Source organism: Lates calcarifer, linkage group LG20 (genome assembly GCF_001640805.2).
Source record: "Lates calcarifer isolate ASB-BC8 linkage group LG20, TLL_Latcal_v3, whole genome shotgun sequence".
NCBI classification, from domain to species: Eukaryota; Metazoa; Chordata; class Actinopteri; family Centropomidae; genus Lates; species Lates calcarifer.
Window position 1 is genome coordinate 10389149 of NC_066852.1, and position 21941 is coordinate 10411089.

General features: G+C 40.3%; 1 protein-coding gene across 1 annotated transcript in view; it reads left to right on the forward strand.

Moving 5' to 3' along the window:
* LOC108893983 (roundabout homolog 2) overlaps positions 1-21941 on the forward strand; it is a 72687-nt gene that overhangs the window by 32303 nt on the left and 18443 nt on the right. The window contains exons 3-11 of the mRNA XM_018692498.2: positions 10092-10249; positions 10377-10497; positions 10652-10790; positions 13194-13330; positions 15187-15311; positions 16059-16230; positions 19385-19590; positions 21470-21551; positions 21678-21843. Of these exons, the coding sequence (XP_018548014.1) occupies positions 10092-10249; positions 10377-10497; positions 10652-10790; positions 13194-13330; positions 15187-15311; positions 16059-16230; positions 19385-19590; positions 21470-21551; positions 21678-21843 (1306 nt within the window). The remainder of the gene's footprint in view (positions 1-10091; positions 10250-10376; positions 10498-10651; positions 10791-13193; positions 13331-15186; positions 15312-16058; positions 16231-19384; positions 19591-21469; positions 21552-21677; positions 21844-21941) is intronic.

Consider the following 21941-nt stretch of genomic DNA (forward strand, 5'->3'; position numbering starts at 1 on the left):
GTATGAGAGGAATACTGACTGATGATGAATGTCTGCAGCATAAACACGTTGATGGATTGACCAGCTTTATCTTATCTATGTATGTATGTGTGTGTGAGAAAAAGAGATGTTATGTGTGATTGTGTTTGCACACGTACCTCCCTCTGTGTGTGTCAGTATGTACCTTCTCCAGCAAGCGCATGAATATGCATGTGTGTGTTCACACGGAGAACTACGTGCTCTCTCAGAGGAGACTGATCACCCCATGATGGGTGATCACTGGAAGATTGGACTGATTTTCCATACCCATCTCTCTATGGAAATGTCATATATAAAAAATTTATGCCATTTTCTGAAGTGCCACCACAGTCCTTTTTTTTTTGATAGATGTGCATATTAATCTGCTTAGATGCTTTATGCAATGGAAGAGGAAGAAAGAGACCCCAGGAAGGTGTTGGAGAGCAGCAGGTCAGCAACAGCCACCAACAGCTGCTCCCTTCCAGTCCCTATGTACAGTACATACAGGATCTGTGCTGGGTGGCCTTGGGCTTACCAGGGGTTGTGCATGGATGTGATTAACAGAGATTTGGGGTGAATAATCTTCTAAGCTGCTCAGTGGAGCATTGGTGTTGGGGGCTGGGGTGGAGATGGGAGGAGTTCAGGGTTACTGAGAGATATACCTGGTTCCCCATCCTTGTGGAAGATGATTTAATGGCATTTTGATGCCTGAGTGGGGCCTGATAGATAAATCAACATAGCTCATTGATTTTTTTTCAGTGTATATGTTGATCAATAAGTAACAAGACTTGCATTTGAAATTTCTACACTGTAAATCTTTGCCTTGGTCAAAATTCTTGGCAGCTAATAAAGAAATGTAAGCAGCGTGTGGGAACACGTTTTCAGTTGGGAGGTTCCCCTTCATAGTGACAGATACAGGGGAGCACAGATATAGTACCTTTTCTGTAGTAAAATTTGAAACACGTGGAAGTAATATAAGAAGAAAAGTGAGTAAAGAAAGAGAAGAGCACTGGCCAATACATTGTTGATGTAAGGGTGGGGTGGGGGGTGGGGGATGAGGAGGCTATGTGTGTGGTTATGCATAGCATCACCTCCAGGTTACATGAACTTTGTGTTCTACACTCACATTTGATCATTTCAGTTCATTTATTCATTTAGAGATCAAAGGTCAAATCAGTGTAATCAAAGCAACAATGCCTGCCATATATTATCAGTTAGTGTGATAGCACTACATTACCATATTAATTAGTTTTCTTTTGTGCCGAATGCCAGTAGTCGTGGGGGAGCAGTGCCCTGCTTCAACGCTCCAAGCATTTATTCAAATGCATCCATACATATCTATATACTATTCAAACATGCCCATATTGTGAACCATCTGTATGTACCCATGCAAAGAAGGATATAACCAGGATGCTGTGGTAAACACAGCTCAGTACCACCATCTCTGGTGGCCATCACAAGATGTGTTTGATCATGCTGGATGGTGCAGATGCACAGATTATCGTAGGCATTTTTTTCCCCTTTCTCTAGCATCACTTTCTTCCATTAGATTCCACAAGAATCAAGGTAATGGAGCAATATAATATAGCCTGCAGTAATGTATATACAGCAAAGATTCCCATACATCATCACTGAAGCAAAAGTGGTTGAAAAAGAAAGGAGCAGAACCATAAACTACAGATTGTGTTACATATTGTGAGAGAACACATTTAGCTTTTTTTATCCAGTTCAACATTGTGATGATGACGATGATGATGATGACTGTGAAACACAGCAGCGTGCATAATTTCAGTTAGAGAAGACGAGTGCATGTTAGAAAGCTCTCTATCCCTGGGTGACCACTGCTTTAGTGAAACAAGGCGGATAAAAGGCTAGATTCTGATCCCTGACTCATTTTCCAGCTCATGTTGTACATCTCTGCAATATTGCTGTAAGGGTCTATGATATCCATGGTCTTTGAGAGAAATTGTCTTTATCTATATTTTGCTTTATTCCATTTTTCCCCATCCCAACGCTTCATATTCCTCCAGTAAAAGCCAGAGCAGTATCAGGATTCATCAACACAGGTCATATGTGGCTCCTAGCCCAGTCAGTCTCTTTAAATACTAAAGAAGATAGTGTGTTCTCTCCAATTAATGACGAGGAATTCATCATTCTTACATGCAAAATCATGAACTAAGGCCATGTACAAATGTTTGCATAATGCCATCCACAAATTTGTATCTGGATTTACAGGTGTAAGTAGATGAGATAGTATGGGCAGCATGCGGAAGCAGATTTACTTAGGTTAGTCTGAGAGATAGAGGGATGCGTTCTTGTGAAGAAATGCGTGGAGACAGGAGTAATTAATTATAGATGTGGAAATGTGGTCCAAGGGAATGCCGTTACAGTAACTAGAGGCGTAGCAAGTGAGAGATGAGGAAGTGGAGATGTGGGGAAGAGTGGGGGAGGGGAGAAACACTCCTCCTATACCATCCACAACTTCAATTTACATTACATGACAAGTGAACGGAGGTTAATTAAACATGACAATGGTAGGGCGTTTTTGTTGTTAACCCTTCGTGGTGGTTGACTGACTCCTAACTCAAAGGCCAAGGAATGCATAACAAATATTACTCTACCCCCAAAGTGTAAATTCATATTCAAATATCTTGTGCAAAGAGAGGTTATGAGTTAGAATCTGGGTAAAATGGGCCCTAAGGTTCTGTGTGTTTTAAAATTGGGCAGAAAGGATAAAATGTATGTCTGTGTCCATTTTCAAGACCAAAGCAATTATAAATGGAAACAGTGTAGGGAACAGTATTCATCATTAAATTCTGTCTCTGTAGCTATGCTCACCCCCAAGTTCGTAGAAACTAAACTGCATCTAAAACTCCGCTAAATTTTGTGTTGCCACAGGCATGCTCACATTTCACCGTGCATCTATTTCCAACCTTCATATTGACACTAATTGGACTTGACACTAATGATGCCAAAAAAGCAAAGCAAAGCGGTGCTAGGCTTTCTAGCTGCCTGCTTACAAATTTGGAGACTGCTGACTTCGGTTACTATGGACCTCCTGATCTCACGCTGCCTTTGAGATTACATTTTATGTCTGGTTTTAAAAATGGAAATGAACTTCAGTCATATTTGATCTCGTTGCACCAATTGAATGTTTAAAGGGGATTTTTAGCCACATACTCAAGTTGTGGTCAGTAACACATGCAACCAATGAGTTTTACTGACTATATCACTGAAAGGATTCAATTTACCTAATTCCAAACCAATGTTGATTTTTCTTTTATGCCCTTTCTCCATAAGTATATTGTCTGGATATCATACGCTAAATTCCAATACTTGAAATGCATTCTGTGTGCTGGGTACCATATTCTCTCTGTGAAAGTGGGCTTTAAATGAACTCATCTTGTGTCCTCCTGTTGGGAAGGCAAAATTATAATAAGTAATGTACGTCTGTGCTGGGCTCATGGCCCCAGGGGACATTGTGTAAACGTTCCTGATCTCCACGCTGATCGTAGTCCTGACTGATTGCTGATGACTTTTTTAGGGCAGGGACATGTTAAGTTGTTTATTTATTCAACAAAAAAATAAAAAAAAATCCCCCAATGCAAATAGCCTTCTCCACTCTAGGTTTCTCCACCCCCTGATTGTGTGTCGGCAGAACTGTCTCGGTTTCAGTTTCTGCCTCTTGGACTGGGATGATGTGTTGTGGTCATAAGCAAAGTATGTGATATAAGAACAGGACAGCTGTTTTTTTTTCCTCCTTATTTATACACATGTATGTGTCAGTGTGCGTTTTATGCATGTGACAGATATGGGACATCACTGGCTGCTGTTGAGAATGTGACACACCCCTACAGGCTAGCGTGTTCAAAAAGGATCTTCAGCAAAGTCCAAACCACAATTTTGCAGACCACTGTCACAAGAAATCACTTACAGTAGCTGTTGTGATGCATTTTTTGACACTGGATCACTAACTGAATAAGCCTTTACAATATTACCATGGTTATCCTAGCATTAGCATTCAGACATTAGACACAATATATACATAGAAAAAGTGTCACTACTCTGCTATTTCTATTAAAGAAGACCACCTGATTGCTATTTAAACCTGCTGTTTGGCAAGCTTTGTCTACATGCAGAACATCACTTCCTCATTCCATCTGCAATTCCCAAAAGGAAATACAGCCATCTGTTACATACAACAACTGGCAAGGTGTTAGTGTCTTCATCTTTCCTCTCTACTCATATACAATTCTGTTTCTTTTTGCTTCTGCAGTGTTAATATACAGTACTGCCTCAACAGTTTTCTTCTGGGTAGGGTTGAGAAGTGTGAGGCTAAACAAACGAGCAGATCTCTACAAAATAAACAAAATGTCGCACAAGTTAATTGGGGTTTGTAATTTTATCACACATCACCATCTGTCTGTCACACCTTGTTTATTTACAGTTTTGTATTATGGGGTAAATTCATGTCTTTTTCAATTAATTAATGCCCTGAACTGACTCAATTAGTGCTTAATTAATAGGTCAGAAATGATTAGAAAATGCAACTCCTTATTTGCATTAGAGCATCTTGCTATCTCTTCTGGTTTCTTCACAAATGCATGAACATATATGGATAGAAAATTACTACCTGTGTAATTTTATGCTTATGTTACACTTGTCAGCCTCATGGTGATGCTAGAGAAAAAAATCAAATGATCACCAAAGCTGTTCCCAGAGGCGACCATGAACATCTACATGTTGAGATATTTCACAGAGTAAGTGAAAACTTGGACCTGCTGGTATCACTAGAGGACAAGTCAGGGACTGGCCAAGGTCACTGGGGTTCATCCTCTGGGCACCATATGGATATTAGTATCACATTTGCTGGAGTCCATCCAGTAGTTGTCAAGACAGATTAAAAAACAAAAAATAAATAATATTGACCTCCCCAACCAGGGGCCAATGTCTGTATAACATCTAAAAGTCAATTGACTGCTAACAGTAGTGTCATTCACATACTAGCACTTAGAGTATTGGAGTGGCCAACAGAAATGCCCTGCCTTGTGATGTCCAGTGTCCTTTTGCCCTTTGTTTCTATCATCACCTTTACCTCTATCACAGTTAATTTTGTGGTTAGGTCATTTTATAACTGTTGTATAGTTTACAACCTGCCTGACTTTTGCTACTGCATTGCTTGGTATATGTAATAGATCGACTGATATTTTGTCAGTCGACTCAGGGTCTTCTTGACAAATACATCGCCTCGTTGACTTTTAGGGGCCTGCCCTAGTTGTGGGTGACAGGTATCTTCCCTGATGGCATGTAACGTGACAAAATCTTGCATCATATAAATACAGCCTACCTTTTCCACCTGAGGTCACCAGACAACTAAATTTATGGTGTAAGGAATAATGGGGAGACAACTTTGGCAATTTAGGCCATGTTAGAACATCTCATACTGACATGCTAGTGTCAGCACTACATAGTCAAACTTATCAGCCTGAGCTGCACCTTGTTGGCGTCAGTTGAATATTATCATTCTCAGCAGTGGTTTGAGCAGAACACTGATGCCGCTGTCTTTGGCATATTAGCATGCCTATACATTAACATCCTAGCATTAAGGTGGTAACACAATAACATAAAGCATTGCTACTTTATGTTGCTTTGTTTTGACACTCAACAGCACTGACATGCATGCTTGAAGACAGACACTGCAGTGAATGCATGCAAGCTTAATGGATACACAAACCATTAACTGTACAAGAGAAGATGATAAATGTCTTGTCTGATAAATGTACTGCAAGGTTTTGAAACATCACCAACTGTATAAGAATAAACAAGCTGCTCTAAACCAAATGGAGTTGATATTCAGCTTCTGGGCTGAGCAACACGCATCAAGACCTCAAGTGGGATCTTCAAGGATTTGATATTGTGGTGAAATCTTGAAATGAAATTCAGTTACTCATTGCTGCTGTGGCTGAAGAGGGACTCAAGAAATCAGAAAGCTAAGATGGAATATATAAAAAATGAACAACTACACAACCCCCCTGCTCTTCTTAATCTTATAATGAGTCCCTGTATGGTTATTTGTATTCAGATACTTCCACCTTGTCACATATTTTTACCACCCATTGTGCCACGGAATGAAGCCCATTTACAAATCATTCTCCTTCCGATTTGATAAATGAAAATGGTGAATGAGTGAGTCCCCTGAATGGCTTGTTTGAATAATTGAGCAGTACTCAATCAGACAACATTAGGCTGTGGCGGCGGCACAGCCATCGGAAATAATTACCACACGACAACAGAATACACATGGCTGCCTCCCCAGGGTCCCCACATTTGAGACCAACAGATTGGAACAACACCACCCCCACCCAGTATATATTGCATTCCCTCATAAATGCCACCTAAAGTAACCTGCAAAGGCCTCACATTAAGAGCAGGAGAGGAAGGGGGTCACCACAGCAGTGTTGGGGGTGTGGGATAGCTGTCATTGCAGTGGCGTAATGTATACGAGCGGGACTAAGTAAATCACAGCTACAGTACCAACAGTAACACCTCAGCCATTTAAATTTGCACTAGCCTATTACCAAGAGATTGTGTGTCATAATTTAGTCACTTCCTGTTAAGACATGATTTATTATGCACACCATCAATCATAAAAAAAATCATTAAAATCTTGATGTTCTTTGAAAAAACATACAACAGAAATTAAGAATTTTGTGGGTTTATAGCAAATGGATGAGATCCTGATCGCCCTAATTGGTACCTGTAGCAGACAGAATATAATTATTTGTCTCTTTTTATTATTGTAATGTTTTTAGACTAATGTCACAGTAACTGTGCATAAACTCTCCTGTTCATCACATTTTAAGTGCATTATTTTCACTTCATGTCGTGAATTATCCGGTACTCCTGATTTTCCTGTGTGTCTGGGTTTCACAGTCTCTTGAGACAAACTTTGCGGGTAGAGAAGCATCTTTACTGTGACAGCACGGGAACACAGGGAGGTAGGTGTGTGACTGGATGAGTGGATTGTTGCCTTCACTGGGATGGTTCACTAAGCGTATAGTACCATGTGACAGCCAGCCAGGCATATGTCTGTGCCAAAGTAGTCTCTAGCAACTGAGACTCATTTACTCCAGCGCAGGCTAGATGTGATTGACAGCTGGGCCAAAGGGCCTTTGGCTCCTTCCTGATTTTCTTTTTCACTAGAAGTGTCCTCTGGGACTTGGAATTCATGCTGCAGTATATCAGCAGAACCGCTTATGGCGGTAATGAGGATAAAAAGCAAACAGAACATCGAGCCACTTTATGTCAGTTTTTGCTGCCCTGAGTTTTACAAACTATCCTTTAGTTTCAGAATCGCACCTTGCATTTGATTTACATTAGACATTTCCAATAAAATCAATTAGAACACTGACAAACTGTTACTGTTAGCTGATAAACATAAATGAGATGATTGAAATAAAAAAAACAAATGGCCTAGAAATTAACTCAACCAATGTTATCTGCTTAGAGTAAGAGTGAATTATAATTAGCTCACTAGTTTTTCATTAATTAGTCATTCAGAACACATGAGATCAGAATTGGCACTTAGCAGCTACTTTTTATTCACAAGCAGAAAAAAATATTTTTTTCACAGTCATGACTGTTGTCACACAATGGAATTTTATAATTATATTATTCAAAACTGGCCTACAGTAAGGCATTTCACAAAAACAACATGTCATAAGCTATTAATGCAAAGCAGCCACAACTCATTGCAGGATCGACATCATGATCTCTATTTTTAACTATAATTCCAGTGATGGCTTACAGTGCAATCATTCCTGTAGCTGCGTAAAGAAGTAGCTTTTGAATTGATATTTGGAATAACAAGTGTGACAGAATTAGGAAGATTTGAAGATGTAAGCTTTTAACTTAGCAGCAGCTAGTGCATACCTTTGTTCAAAATGCGCTAGTATGGCTTTTACATGCATTGCTTGAAAATTCTTGATGCTCTCACTCCTTTGAACTCACAAAATCAAGCACAGACACCCCTGCCATGGATAATTTAAAATGTTTGTCCAACAGTGGAAGAAACCTGGAATTTTAAAGAAGTGAAGGTATCTGTGTTCAAGATTAAAAAAAAGAAGCAATTGTAGCATATTTTACTCACCAAATCTCAAGCAGTTGCCCATATTTCTGGCTATTCTTAGTGTTATATAGTTGTCCCTTTTATCACTACAGTATTGATTTGAAAGTGTGGAGGACTTTTAGTCTATTTTGTCAAAGGCAACAATATAACCCTGTAAGAGGAGTATCTCAGTGGAATTTTTTTGCTGTTAATGAGATATTTTGAAACAATTTTACCCTTGGTATTAAATGAGACCTTGCACCTGTTCCCTTGTCACTTTATAAAGCTACATAAAGCAGTATTTGATCCAGTCAATATCCCTGGTCACTGGTGCTTTCTCTCCCAATTTGTGCATGCAGTGCTGCAACTCCTTTTCAAGAAACCAAGGTCTGACCCTGTGTCAGCTTTAAAGTACAGGCCCGTTTTTATCCAAGGTTTCAGACAAAAAAATGTCTCAGCCAAACTGGTATATTTTATTAGTCAAAATAATAACCCTGAAAATGGGTGTCTGATTATAGAGAACTTCACAGCGATGATACTAAAGAGTAAACCACGGCTTTGATGGCTTTGATGACAATGATGGCTTGGGCTTTGCTTCAGATCTTACCTTTGCAGCAAATAGTTTTCAGTCATCATGAGCAACTTATCTTCACTGTAGCAGAGATTACGTCCAAAGCTCTTCACTTAAATGCCGCACATGGACCTAACCAGTATCTCTCTTTATTGTGTTGCATTTATAAGTTTCTGTTGCAGAAGATGATAAATTTGAATGATTTGAACTCCCTTTAGCACAGTCATCAGGTCAGTATCTGCAAACTTTACTACTTATATTTCTACTCAAGAAACTTAGGGTGCTTTCACAACAGACCCTCAGACTTTTCAGTTTGATCCAAACCAAAATAACAGGTGCAAGTAAAAATGAGCTGTGAATGATTAATTGGAATTTGGTCTGACGCCTAAATCAAAAGTCAACTTGAAAAAACAGGAAACAGAAACTAGATTATGAGACCCATGCCTGTCTATAAACCAATCAGCGTCAAGTAAAGGGAGATGCAGCACACGCAGGTGATGATGACAGGATGTAGGTATGTCATGCAAAGTTCTTTAGTGAGCTCACAAAATTTCCCTGTGAAACCAAAGCTAACTAAATCAAATGTATACACTGTAACAAAAACATGAGCCCTCTGGACTTTGAGACATGAAAACACCCTAACTTTAATGCACCGAGTCCATTCCTACTCCCCAGAAGATGATCCTGCTCCCTTTTGCACCTCATGCATAGGTTTCCTATAGCTTAAGCTTCAGGTCAAATTGCCTACTTGCTCAAACATTTGCATTGTTGCCACCAGTGTGTGGGTTTACATAAAAACCACAAGTATTGGTGTTTAAATGTGTGTCAGATACCACCAGTGTGTTTTATGTCAGTTATGTACAGTGCCAGTAGGTTATTTGTTCTATCCAATACTTTTCACATTGTGGGATGTAGCCTGAAGGAAGCTGCTAGTAGGGTTTTACAGATTCGATGTTGCTTGAATTTTGAATGCAGGATTTTTCATTTATGGTTCCAGACCTCCCTGTTTGTGTTGCTTCAATAGTTTTACTGTGCTTTTATGTTTCTCACTTGTCTTCTAGGTGTCTTTCCTTTGCACCTTGCACTGTTAATCCTACATGGCTTTACACACTCTTACATTTATCTACTGAGAACAAAGAAGAGCCTGTACCTTTACCCCCAGGGTGGAAAACTGTATTATTAAAGACAGATAGATTGCTGAGGGTCCTGTGAAGCAGTCTACTTGATAGAATTATCTCTCACATTAGAAAAAGGTGGTAGAGGTCAGTAAGCCTGTGACAGCTCAGTCAGGAAGCAACTTTCTGGTTCACATAATGGAGCAGCTGACCCCAAATAAAAATGTAAACTAATCAACTGAATAAGACATTGTTACAGTCAGAGAAAAAACCTCTGCTCCCCTCTTTTTTTGTCTGTTAGTGTTACGTGATGACTTCAGACAGAACCCACAGGACGCAGTGGTGGCAGTTGGGGAGACTGCCAGTCTTGAGTGCCAGCCTCCACGTGGGCATCCTGAACCCACCACCTTCTGGAGGAAAGATAAGACTCGTCTCGACCTCAAAGATGACAGGATCACGGTGGGTTACTCTCCAGAAGCCACTCCTCTGCCTTTTACTCCCAATCACATACTCAAGGATTCACTTTTGCACTGTAAAGGACTTCATATTGATGTTTCTGATTCTAATTACATGCATTTTTTGACAGGTACGTGGAGGAAAGCTGACCATCTCAAATTCCAAGAAGAGTGATACAGGGATTTATGTGTGTGTGGCGGCCAACATGGTCGGAGAGAGGGAGAGTGAAAAAGCTCAGCTCTCAGTGTTTGGTAAGAAGTCTGACATGCACTCTTTGCCTGGCTCCAAAAGTAATAGAGCATGACATTTTTTCTCAGGTACTTACTGCCCACTGGCACATACAGTATTTACCACTCTGTCAAAAGTATATTTAGCACCCATGTTGTGTGTACTGCCCACATCCAGAAAGACCAGTGTTTGTGCAGCGGCCTGTGAACCAGGTGGTCTTAGTTGATGAGAGCGTGGAGTTCAGGTGTCAGGTCCATGGTGACCCACCGCCTACACTGCGCTGGAAAAGGGAGGACGTGGATATTCCCCGTGGCAGGTGAGGAATGTGTTTGAATGTGTGCAGTGCCCATGTCTGTATATGCATTTGTGTCTATGTGTACATATTAATGCAGTATAAGTGATAAAGGGTAAATGGTGCACTAAAGCACTAAAAGGTCCAGAAATGAATACATAGCAAGAGCATATGTTTAATATAAAGCACCTCAGCACATTAGCCCTACAAGGATTAGTAGCTAATGTTTATAATTTCAGAAAGCTGTTGATTCAGTTCTGAGGTAATTTCTGGAGCCAGTTTATAATGCTGTTGTATTGGATTCCATTATATTATAATGTATTCCTGTGATTTGGTCTACTAGTATGTACCCATATCATATGCGTATGAAAATTGCTTCTTAATCCCATCAGAGCACTTATTTTTAAGTCATTATTAACCTGTCATGTGAGTTTTTAATTAATAATTTTTAATAGTTACTGCTCAGCACATTATACTTTTAAATACAGATGGCCTCCTTGTGCAATCTGCCCATCCATCAAAACCTTTTAATTTCATTCTTAAGTTTTAAAAAGTTCCTCTATTTGATATTAAAATTCTGTAGACTAGATGCCAGACATCTCACACTGTCAGTCTTCAGAACATAACTTACATTAACTCAAAACCTCACACATTTTTAAATACTTTTACAACTTTATTGACTAATGGTGCAGTTTCATGTAACAACAACATTTTTTAAGATCTGAAAACAAAACATAAGCGAGCACTCTTTCTGAACTTGTCAACTATTTCTATGGCAGCACATATATTTACTATATACCTTACCTATACCTGATGCATGTAAATTCTGTGATATGTTTAAAATAACATATACAAACTTGGGTACACCCAGTCTCATTGTGAGAAAACAAGTTAAGTTCAATACCTTAACATTATATTAAAACAAACTTGCACAGGGTTATTAATGCAGCACTGGGTACAATATCAGTGCATAGCTATGTCATCTGTTTTGTTTATTTCTAGATTAGAAATATAGATGATGTTGCTGGATATGTTTTTCATTGCTATTACTATCAAGTAAATCAAAATGTGTCAACTAAACAGTTAAAGCTTAAGTAAATATAGGGCCTGTGATGCTCAGAACCTGGTGAGTCATCTTTCTTTATGAGAAATTATTTACTTGTGCTACAAGTTTAACAAACACCTGTTACAAGTCATCACTGCTATAAGGAGGCAGTATGGTTTCTTCACAGATGTGTCAAAGTTTTAGAATATATTGTGATGTAGACTATACTAACTGTCTCTCTAACCGTCTCTCTCTCTGGCAGTCTGTCTGTCTGTCTACCTGTGTTGTGCCCTCTGCCTCAGTACCCCTTGACTCCAGAAACATGTCCTACTTTCAGACCTGCCTCGCCTCACTTCCCTCCTTCCACTTCTTTCATTCTTTTCCTAAACCCGCCAGCCTCCTGGGAAGTCTGTATCTGGGTCAGGGATGTGCTGTGAATGGAGTCCTCACCAGACTCCGGACAGACCCCACAACCCCCATCGATATTCTGCCCACACCCTTTGGAACATCTATTTCAGATGTGACTTTTTCTCACCCCTTGTGCCATTTCTCTGCCTGACTTGTCTCCCATCTCTGAATCAGTATGGCTGGCTAGACAATTTCACAGGATCTCTCACACCAAAAGGGACCCCAGAGAGGGAGAGCCCGACTCCTTGCTCCTACACTCATTCTGTTTGTAGCCCCTCTGAGGCGCTTATCTAAACTCTGGTAGCTGAGATGTTTCTCTCACTCTAACTGCACCTCTGCTGCATTACAGTATGCTGCACTGGTGGATACACACTGATGCATGGAACATCACCATGAATAAGTCATTTCTTACTGCTCAGCTCATTCATCAAATTCAGTTTGTCAGACTGTGCCACTCCCTTACTCTCAGACTGTTTGTCTATCTCTCCCTCTTTCTCTGTCTCCTTCTCTTTTTGCTCGCGCTCTCCCACATATTCACTCACACACGCACACACATATATAGCATAGCATAGTGCACAGCCCACACCACAGTGGGTGGCTCGTCTTTATAAATATTGAAATAGTGGAACAGTCAGGGTTCCAGCTGAAAGCACCTTTCATTTTGCCATGCCTTCATCTCAGCATAATTGCTCCCCTTTTTCTGCCTCTGTAGGAGCGTGTGTGCAGCAGAGTCTTAATTGCCTTAGAAAGTCTGTCTTTATTCATCAAAAATGACACAACCCTTATAAAAGCATAGGAAAAAAACATCACATAAGTTTACACAACATTGACTCAATTTTGCTGTTTGTTGATTGTGTTTAAAAAAAAAAACATTGATTAAAATGTGCATTTTTATTCACATATAATGTTTTTTGATCCTCCGGTTTTATGAAAGCAGCATGAGATGTCTCTTGTCACGCTTCCTCTGTCACCAGGTATGACATCAGATATGACAAAGAGGATTTCCTGCTGAGGATAAAAAAAGCATCCATCAGTGATCAAGGAACCTTCACCTGTCTAGCAGAGAACCGTGTGGGTAAAGTGGAGGCCTCTGCCTACCTGACTATTAGAGGTGGGTATAGCTGCTTGTGGACTCGTTTGCGGTAAAGCTCATAACCCATCCCTGATATTTTTTGTGTCTCCCAAAGCAGGCCACAGGACAATCAGTCCTTTATTGCCCACTTTTACGAGCGTTATTGCCCCCCTGCTGAAAGGCTGGGCCTGGCCTCGGCTTTTCTTTCATATAGCGGGGCTGATGTAGTTGATTGCTCCAGATCTCCAGCTAGGCTCCAGATATGAACAATCTAACCAGCTTTAAGTGAACTGTTATGACCTCTCCTGGGGGTCTTATTCTACCATCCAGCCCACTCACTCCATATTTACACCATCTCAATGGGAGGAAGCCATTTCGTGGTAAAGTTTGATGTTGCAAAAATCAAAACAAAAAATGGTTCCCGTCTGCTTTCTGCCCTTTATGTTTTCATTTTAACAGGAGAGTGTGTAAACATTGTTCATACAACTTAAGTAACACATTCTTAACACTTGAATAAGTACACCATTCATCACCATACATACTGCATATCATAGATCTCATAACATAACTAATTAACTTTTCATTCCTTTTTTATTAGGATAAAATTTTTCTTATTCCTATTTTTATTTTTTTCTTGTGTGAATCATCTCACACAATGAAAAGCTCCTTGGTGTATTTTAAGATTTGTGTGAAGTCAAGGCATAGTTTGACTGATATCCAGTATGTTAAGAGCTGTGCTTGTGCTTAAGCAGGATATTCTGAGAGATGTATAGTGTTAACACAGTTAACACAGATTATTAATACAAAGTTTGCTGTAAGGAAGTATATGCCTCACAGTTTTTTAGAGCAATTAGAAATTTTCTAATGAGATGACCAATGATAAAGGAAAAAAAATAGACCTTAATTGAATGTATCACTTAGTGTTGTCAGTGTTGATATGTTAGCGTTATGGGCTGATGTTGAAAGAGGAGAGGTGCAACAGAAGTAACACATTCAGCCAGATGAGCTAAATTTAATCCATTCTAGCCCTGCACATGCCTGTGTTTCTCTTACACAAGGCATTTGATATACAAGCAGATCTGTTAACTGTGTGAATGTGTTATTTTCATGATCTAAGTGTTACAGATAAATCTGCTCAGTGGTTTGTTGGCATCGGTTTCCCTTCCCCTCCCAACTGTTGCCAAGGTGCCATTTCCTTGAGGCCCATGCCATCACCTCCTTTGGTGACTGAGCATTACCCTCCACCTCATTCATTTCTGGTTTTCATTTGTTTCTTTTTTCTGTCCCTCTATTCTACTCCTCCTCTCTCTGTGTCGTGTGTTAAAATCTCACCCACACCATTGTTGTGTCACCAGCTCGCCCCGTCGGTAAGTAAGAGCTGATCCCATTGTGCATGCGTTGCTCTCTTTCTGTTTTCTTTTTTGATCACACATGTACAGTATGCATGTACTGCTGTGGCATTCCACAAACACATTCATTGAACTAATACTGGACATGCATATCTACATTGTTACTATCAACCCCTGACTTCCCCTGGCAGTCTTTCGTAGAAACAGTGGATTTACCACCTCACTTTTTTTTTTTCCCCAAATGGGGTTCCAGATATGGATGATACTCCCTAGTGGAAAAACTTGAATTGAGAAGGACATCACGTCACCCTGCTAATTAGCTGGTATCATTCATTCTGATGTTCTGGCAGCTGGATGAATGGCTTGTGCGATTGGCATAGTCAAGAAACAGCTCTTAAACAAAGACCTAATGCATGAACCTTTTAGCTTGCAGCTAGACCTTCAGTCCAAACTTTTCTTTTAAAGGAGTCCTTCTGTAATACACACTCAGAGTTCTGTGGAAATGTGTTGCTGTTGTGTTATTGTTTATTTTACCTTAAACCTCAGAGGCGCCCCAGTTTGTGGTGCGACCCCGTGACCAGATCGTGGCTCAAGGACGAACAGCAACCTTTCCCTGCGAGACCAGGGGCAAACCTCAGCCCACTGTCTTCTGGCAACGAGAAGGTAGCCAGGTGAGGATACTGATATAGACAAATGTACTTGTACATTTGGGAGTTAGTGGCTAAAGAATCAGTAGTAAAATATCTAAAATATAAAAAAGATTTGGCTAAAAGGATCAAACCAGGGGACAGCAGAATATAACATTGTTCCACATACAAATGAAGTGGTCGTTTATCATCAATCTGCACCAGTCTGACCAGCCAAATCACTTAGCAAGAAACAATGTCATGTGCTGCATTAGAGTCATTAGACATAATGAAAGCAGGCTAATGTCCTTTGCTGCCCATCAGCTTGTCTGCTTGGGGTGCAGAAATGGACAACGCTGATGCCTCAATTTCATGACTATGACTGCAGGTTATTACAGCAGGATTATCACTCTGGGGGTAAACTGCCATTCAGGCATAGTTGGAAAAAGACACTGACCCACTTTTCTAACTGAATTGTACATAATTGTCAGAATGTGTAACCATATTGAGGGCATGTCTTGAACACAGTGTTAAAATACAATAAACTCAGTCTTTCCCCATTTAGACAGTTTTTTTTATCACAGTCATCACTTAATTTGATGAAGTAATTCTTCACAATAGAAAAACACTTTGGAGAGGACGGCCATGAATTTCTCACTTTCACATGGAAAATGTGCTTGTCATTAACAAGGTAAAGAAAAAAAGTAGGGAGGGAGCTTCTAGTCTTCATTCAATACTTCTAAATTGTAAATTTGATTACTTATGGTACTTTCCACTTTCTACTCCCTCTAGGATCTACTGTTTCCCAACCAGCCGGCGCAGGGAGATAGCCGTGTTTCTGTGTCCATGAACGGAGAGTTGACCATTTCATCTGTGCAACGCTCTGATGCAGGGTATTATATCTGCCAGGCCCTCACTGTAGCAGGCAGCATCATGGCCAAGGCCCAGCTTGAGGTAGCAGACGGTAAGGCTGGACACATTTCTTTTAACATGCTCTAATAGCAATAATGTTTAAACATTTTATACTTCCATTCTATTGTTACGCCCTGTTAGGTATATTATGCATCAGGGAGGTACACTGAAAACATTATTGCATGAATGCATGGCTGAGTACACAGGTAATTTCACCTGAATGAAGCCATAATCCCCCCGCCCGCCCTGGGCATTATCTTCTGATGTGATTTCCCCAAATAGTTAAATACGTAGATGACAGAAAACTGCTTTTCTTATAAAAGTATAAACTTAGCAGTTTGTAACTAACTTGATTTGTAGAGTCAATGGTGCTGAAAGCCCCTTCAAAGTGATATCATCTGGGGATCTCAACAGCCGACTGCTTCTTCATGTTCTTCTCAGCAAACATACTTTATTTAGCTTCTTGAAATCACATTGTTTTGGCAATGTTGTTCAGACTAGGTCAGCTAACAACATGCATTATAAATTTAAAAGCCTTGTTAGTGGTATTCTTTATCAGTGCATTTTTTTACTGAGGTACATACTGGGCTTTAAAATCATGCAAAAAAAAAAAAAAACATGCATAAGCTTGCAGCATTATGCAGACCTAATAAAACACTGAATGCCAGTATATGACAGGCTATTTGTCTGCCCACACATATAAAGGTGATGATGTGTCTGTATGTTCTAAAAGCCAGTTACCCACCAACATCCTTTTCATTATCACCTAACTGTGGTAAATGTGAATGGTCTGAAAAGACTGTAACTGTGTAAAATACAACTGTCTCCTTGATGGAGAGACACTTTGCACTTTTTTTTTTTTTTTGACAAAGCTTTAATGTCAGCATTAAGTGCTGAGCCGCTGCCAGCTGGGAGCTGTTTATGCCCTTCTCTCCATTTGTTTCTTGGCTTTTTCTCCCACACATTATTAAATTAACATCTGTTGAAGTGTTTTTTGGAGAGGAAATGACTTCTGTTCTGTCACTCAGAGGAGATGGATCAATATCCAAATGTTTGGTGTGGAGCACAAGGGATGGGAGAAATGCCTTTGATTGATGGCTGTAAACAAAGATGGATGGAGAGTTGGCGTGATGCCTAGTGGAGATTTGGAAACTTGTGCAGTGCAGTCTCTGGCATTACTTATGAATGGAGAATGGGTTCCCAGTGGGGTGTCCAAAAGGGTCTTCCACTGGATGAAAAATTTCTGAAGGTTCAGATATGGAGTAGTGCTCCACCTTGGTCTTTGCCTTTGGTGTGTGACAGACAGGTTTATTAATCATCCAGTTAGACTTGAAACAATGGAACTTGCTGCAACTTAAAGATGAAGCTATAGTCGTCCTTGTGCAGAATTAGTGAGTACAGTTCTCCTAAAGAGCACAAGAGTCATGCACTCTGATGCACACACATTCTGAGGAAGGTTGTGTGTGAGGACTGAAACACAGGTGTTGTATTCAGCCATTTTTTTGCTGCAAGTTGTTTGGTGCCCTCTGAGCATACCGATAGACATTTGAGATACTGCAGAAGTGGTCTGCCAATTTTCTGTGGATGTGAAACTGGGTCACTGTGAGAATCCATTGTAACTGCAGTGAATCCAAGATGACCACAGTCGCAGCTCTCTCCAAGCAGGGGCAAGCTACACATTTCTCAAAGCCATATTTCAAGCCCACAGGGGGGCAAGTATTTGATACATCATAGAAGATAGACTTTGGGTGAACTTGAACCTGTTTGACTAATTCCTACAGACACTGAGGATGCCTGGAGGCTAATGGTGGCTACTACTGTGATGCTTGATCAAAGAGTACAAACCAGAACATTGAGCATTACGTTTCAACTCGAGTTTTGAGTAGTGGTGGTATTTGTATTAATGCTCTGATTATATTAACTCATCTAATAATTGTTTCCAGACACATTCACATAGCAGACATACAGCAGGTAACTGGGTCTCCCATTGTCCTTTTACTTGCAAATCTACTTTAAAACAATTGTTTTGGAAGCCTGAGTAGCCGTTGGTCGTGAAAAGTGATGAACAACCTCAAAAAGCAAAATTTTATTATTACCTTTGTCAATAAAGCTAGAGAGTATGATTGCATTTCTTATTGGACTACAGCTAAATCAGGAACAGCAATATAATGTTGGTGTTTGCTCCCTAATCACTCGGGATAATGATAACTCACTGCACAATAGATGTAATGCTTTCCTGAAAATGCAATGTGGGTTGTCTAGCACTACCCTATAGAGACTAAACTTATGTTCACCTTAAAAAAAGAAAAGATTAGTGAAGTATTTATTTCATAACAGTCAAATCTCAATAGATGCTTTATAATGCCACATAAATGCAAACAATTCAGTCTCAATGAAATTGAATATCAGATGTGGTTTTCCTTACTGTATACTGTGTATACTGTGCTGCACCTAGTTGTACCTCTCTTATTCTGCCAGAGTTGTCATGTTCCTCATTGTGCTGAAGGAGGTGTGATGAAAGATAAGGCAGGGGGAACCTGCTGTAAACACTTGTGCGAATGGAGACAGACCTGATAACAGTGGAGAGCAGCAGTGAGGAAATTGGAAGCGGGGGGTAGTTACAAAGCCTAGAGAGATTCAACACTCGAGAAATTACTGTTGTGGAGTGCAGAGGCTGTTTTCTGGATGATATAACATGCTTTAAAAAGCTGTAAAAGAGATGTATTGTTGCTCTGCTTGGCATGCTAATTCAGAGTTTAGTTTTGTGAAGGTGGGGGGGGGGGGGGGCAAGAGGGAGGAGGTGCAGCCATGAGTCAGAGTAGTAAGAGAGAGGACAGGCTTGAATGTGTTGAGAGGTGTTATAAAGAAGGTATGGTAATTAGCACCATGGGTGAAGCATCGTTAATCCTCACCTAGTAATTAAAGCTCAAAGGTGTGATGCAGTGCCATGAGCACACTGCCCTACTGTGGAAAAGGCTCACAAAACAGTCACTTCCTCTCACAACAAATCCATCAGATTGAACCCTAACATATTGGGCCTGCAATCACTAATGCAATTACTCCAATCGCAAATTAACACCTTGTGATAAGGTCATGTTTTTTTTTTCCTCATTTTTTTATTTTTTTTGCCAAGAGCGTGACATCAAAATTACACTGCTAGGAATGTATTCAAATAATAACACCTGTTCCGTGATTATTACTCTTAGCCCTGAAGGACCGCCCACCACCCATCATCCGGCAGGGCCCGTCCAACCAAACGCAGGCGCTGGGAGGCGTGACCGTACTGAGGTGTCAGGCATCTGGGGAGCCAGAGCCTATGGTCTCCTGGCGTAAGAATGGGGCCAGTTTGCTTGGAAAGGACCCACGGTTTTCCCTGCTTGACCACGGCAGCCTTCAGATCGAGAGTACCAAGGTGGGTTATAGTGGATTACAGAGATGCATATACAGATGTGAGAATGCAGCATGGACATGTAGCATTGGGTGGCACAGTGGCCCACCATTAAAGGATAATTCTGGCTTATTACAATTTGGCTCTTATTTTCATAGTTTGTACCCATCAAAGTAATTGCTCAGATCTGAGAGCATGGCACCGCTGCCGTTAGATGAACAACCAAGTTGTAAACAAGCCTGCATGTTTTAAACATGTATGATCACCTGGCTCATGCTTGTTGCCTCATGAGATACTTGTTTTTAAAGAGCAGCCATGTTCTCAGATCTCAGCGATTAACTGAAGTGGTGGTTGGTGAGTACAGCGTTATTGTTATATTATTATATTATATTATTACCAATGGCAATGACGGCCAAAAGCATGAAAATAAGACTAACCAATACTGAAAAAAACAGAATAATTCTTTAGCTAACTGCTCCTGGGTGAAACTACATGATAACAAGCATACCGCTGAGGACCATAATTCCTTTTTTTGTTACACCTGCACAAGCAATTTCAGCAATTGAGTTTCACTTGCGGTGGTTTCATCAGGTCCTGGGGATTAATTATATAAAACAAAGAACTTGTAATTAATCTTTGGGACAATGTTTTAAACCAGATAGAAAACAGTTTTCTACTCAGCACCATATCAGTTGAATCTCTGGTAGACGTCTGCCTGCAAATAATCATACTGTGCACACCTTTCACAGTCTACTGACCTGCAAGTTATATATATATATATTTATGTATACAGTGCCATGTCTTTTTTTTTTCCTCATTGGAAAGGACTTCTAATTCAGTGGCTGTGCTGCATTATTTTGATTACAAACCTTTTACTACATTGTCAGTAAAAACAGCTATAAAAAGGATCCGCATTTATTGCACGTGTAAACACAAAATCTCAAACACACATGCCTAGTGTTTGAGTTTTTTTTTTTTTTTTTGCGTTTGTACATGACATCCTTCCATTGCATGAGAAAGAGGAAAGAGAAATTCTCTCATCTGCCAGCTGATGTCAGCTGAATGTAATTCAAATGGACAAGTGCAGTTAGGTTGCTTTTAAAAGATGAATAGCAAGTATTGATTTTTATAAGTCGTTAAATGCTGCTATTTAGCTTGAATCTCTGAGGCAGCAGTTGGACTCAAGGACTCAAGGACAGGGACCAGGGAGCGGAGTCTAAAGGGGGGTAATATAACGGAGGAACTGCAATATACAGTGTCCTGTCAGGGTGTCAAAGTGCTCTCTTTGTGTCACTCTCTCTCTTGAGAGATAGCGTAGTTGTCAGTGACTCCTAAGGCACTGCCAATATGAAATAGATTGTCATATCTCCTATTTCCTGTGTCAGCACTGATGATGATAATGTTGATGGCCCTGGGAATGGGGGGGGTGACTATTATTGGAGGGAATCAATTAAGAAAATTAATGTAAGCTCTTACTGGGTTCTTTTTTTTTCATTGGCCGGTGTTAAAGTTTCCTCTCATCCACTCTCGGGCTTTTCTCGTGCCAAATGCAGGCCAGTGGAGGTTAATGCATTTTTACTGTACTAGTAGCTGTGAACCTCCTTCAAAAGCCCAGAGTGACGCAAGAGCCTATAGAAACCACCTGGGATTAGAGTTACAAAGGCTATTGGATTCAGTTGAACACAGCAATTGAGCACAGCCTGAAGGCTGTATTATTTGTGATTTGGATGAGCAGAGAAAATCATTAATGGGCCAATTTAATAGAAACAGAATCACCTCTTTGATTTAAGTGTTTTATAGTGGAGATCACAGTTGTCCTTTCATTTCTTAAAGTTGTAATGCTGTAGACTAAATAAGAGTTTTTCAAAACATTAATGATAATGTCATAACCTATATTCCGTAGCTGTCTGACTCTGGGCTATACACCTGTGTAGCCACCAGCTCCAGTGGAGAAACATCGTGGAGTGCCTTCTTGGATGTCAGAGGTCTGCTTCAATAGGAATAATTCTTTTGAAAAATTATCACAGTGTTATGTGAAGCACAAAATACCTCAATATCCTTTGCTTTCGCAGGTATTCATTTAGTCTCTTTCCATTTCTTCCTTTTGTCAGACTCCACTGACCTCGTAGACTTCATGTCTCACAATGCAACGGTTCTCCCGGGGCCGCCCTCCAAGCCAGAGGTCACTGATGTTACCAAGAGCAGTATCTCGTTGTCATGGGAACCGGGGCCAGAGGCGGGCTCCCCAGTGTCCTCCTATGTCATTGAGGCCTTTGGGTATGTCTGTGACCTATGGCCTCGGGCTACGTTTAGTGACCCCGAACTTTCATGGCAGTAACAGATGTGGGTGCCTCTGTGGGCATTCAAGCAGCCAG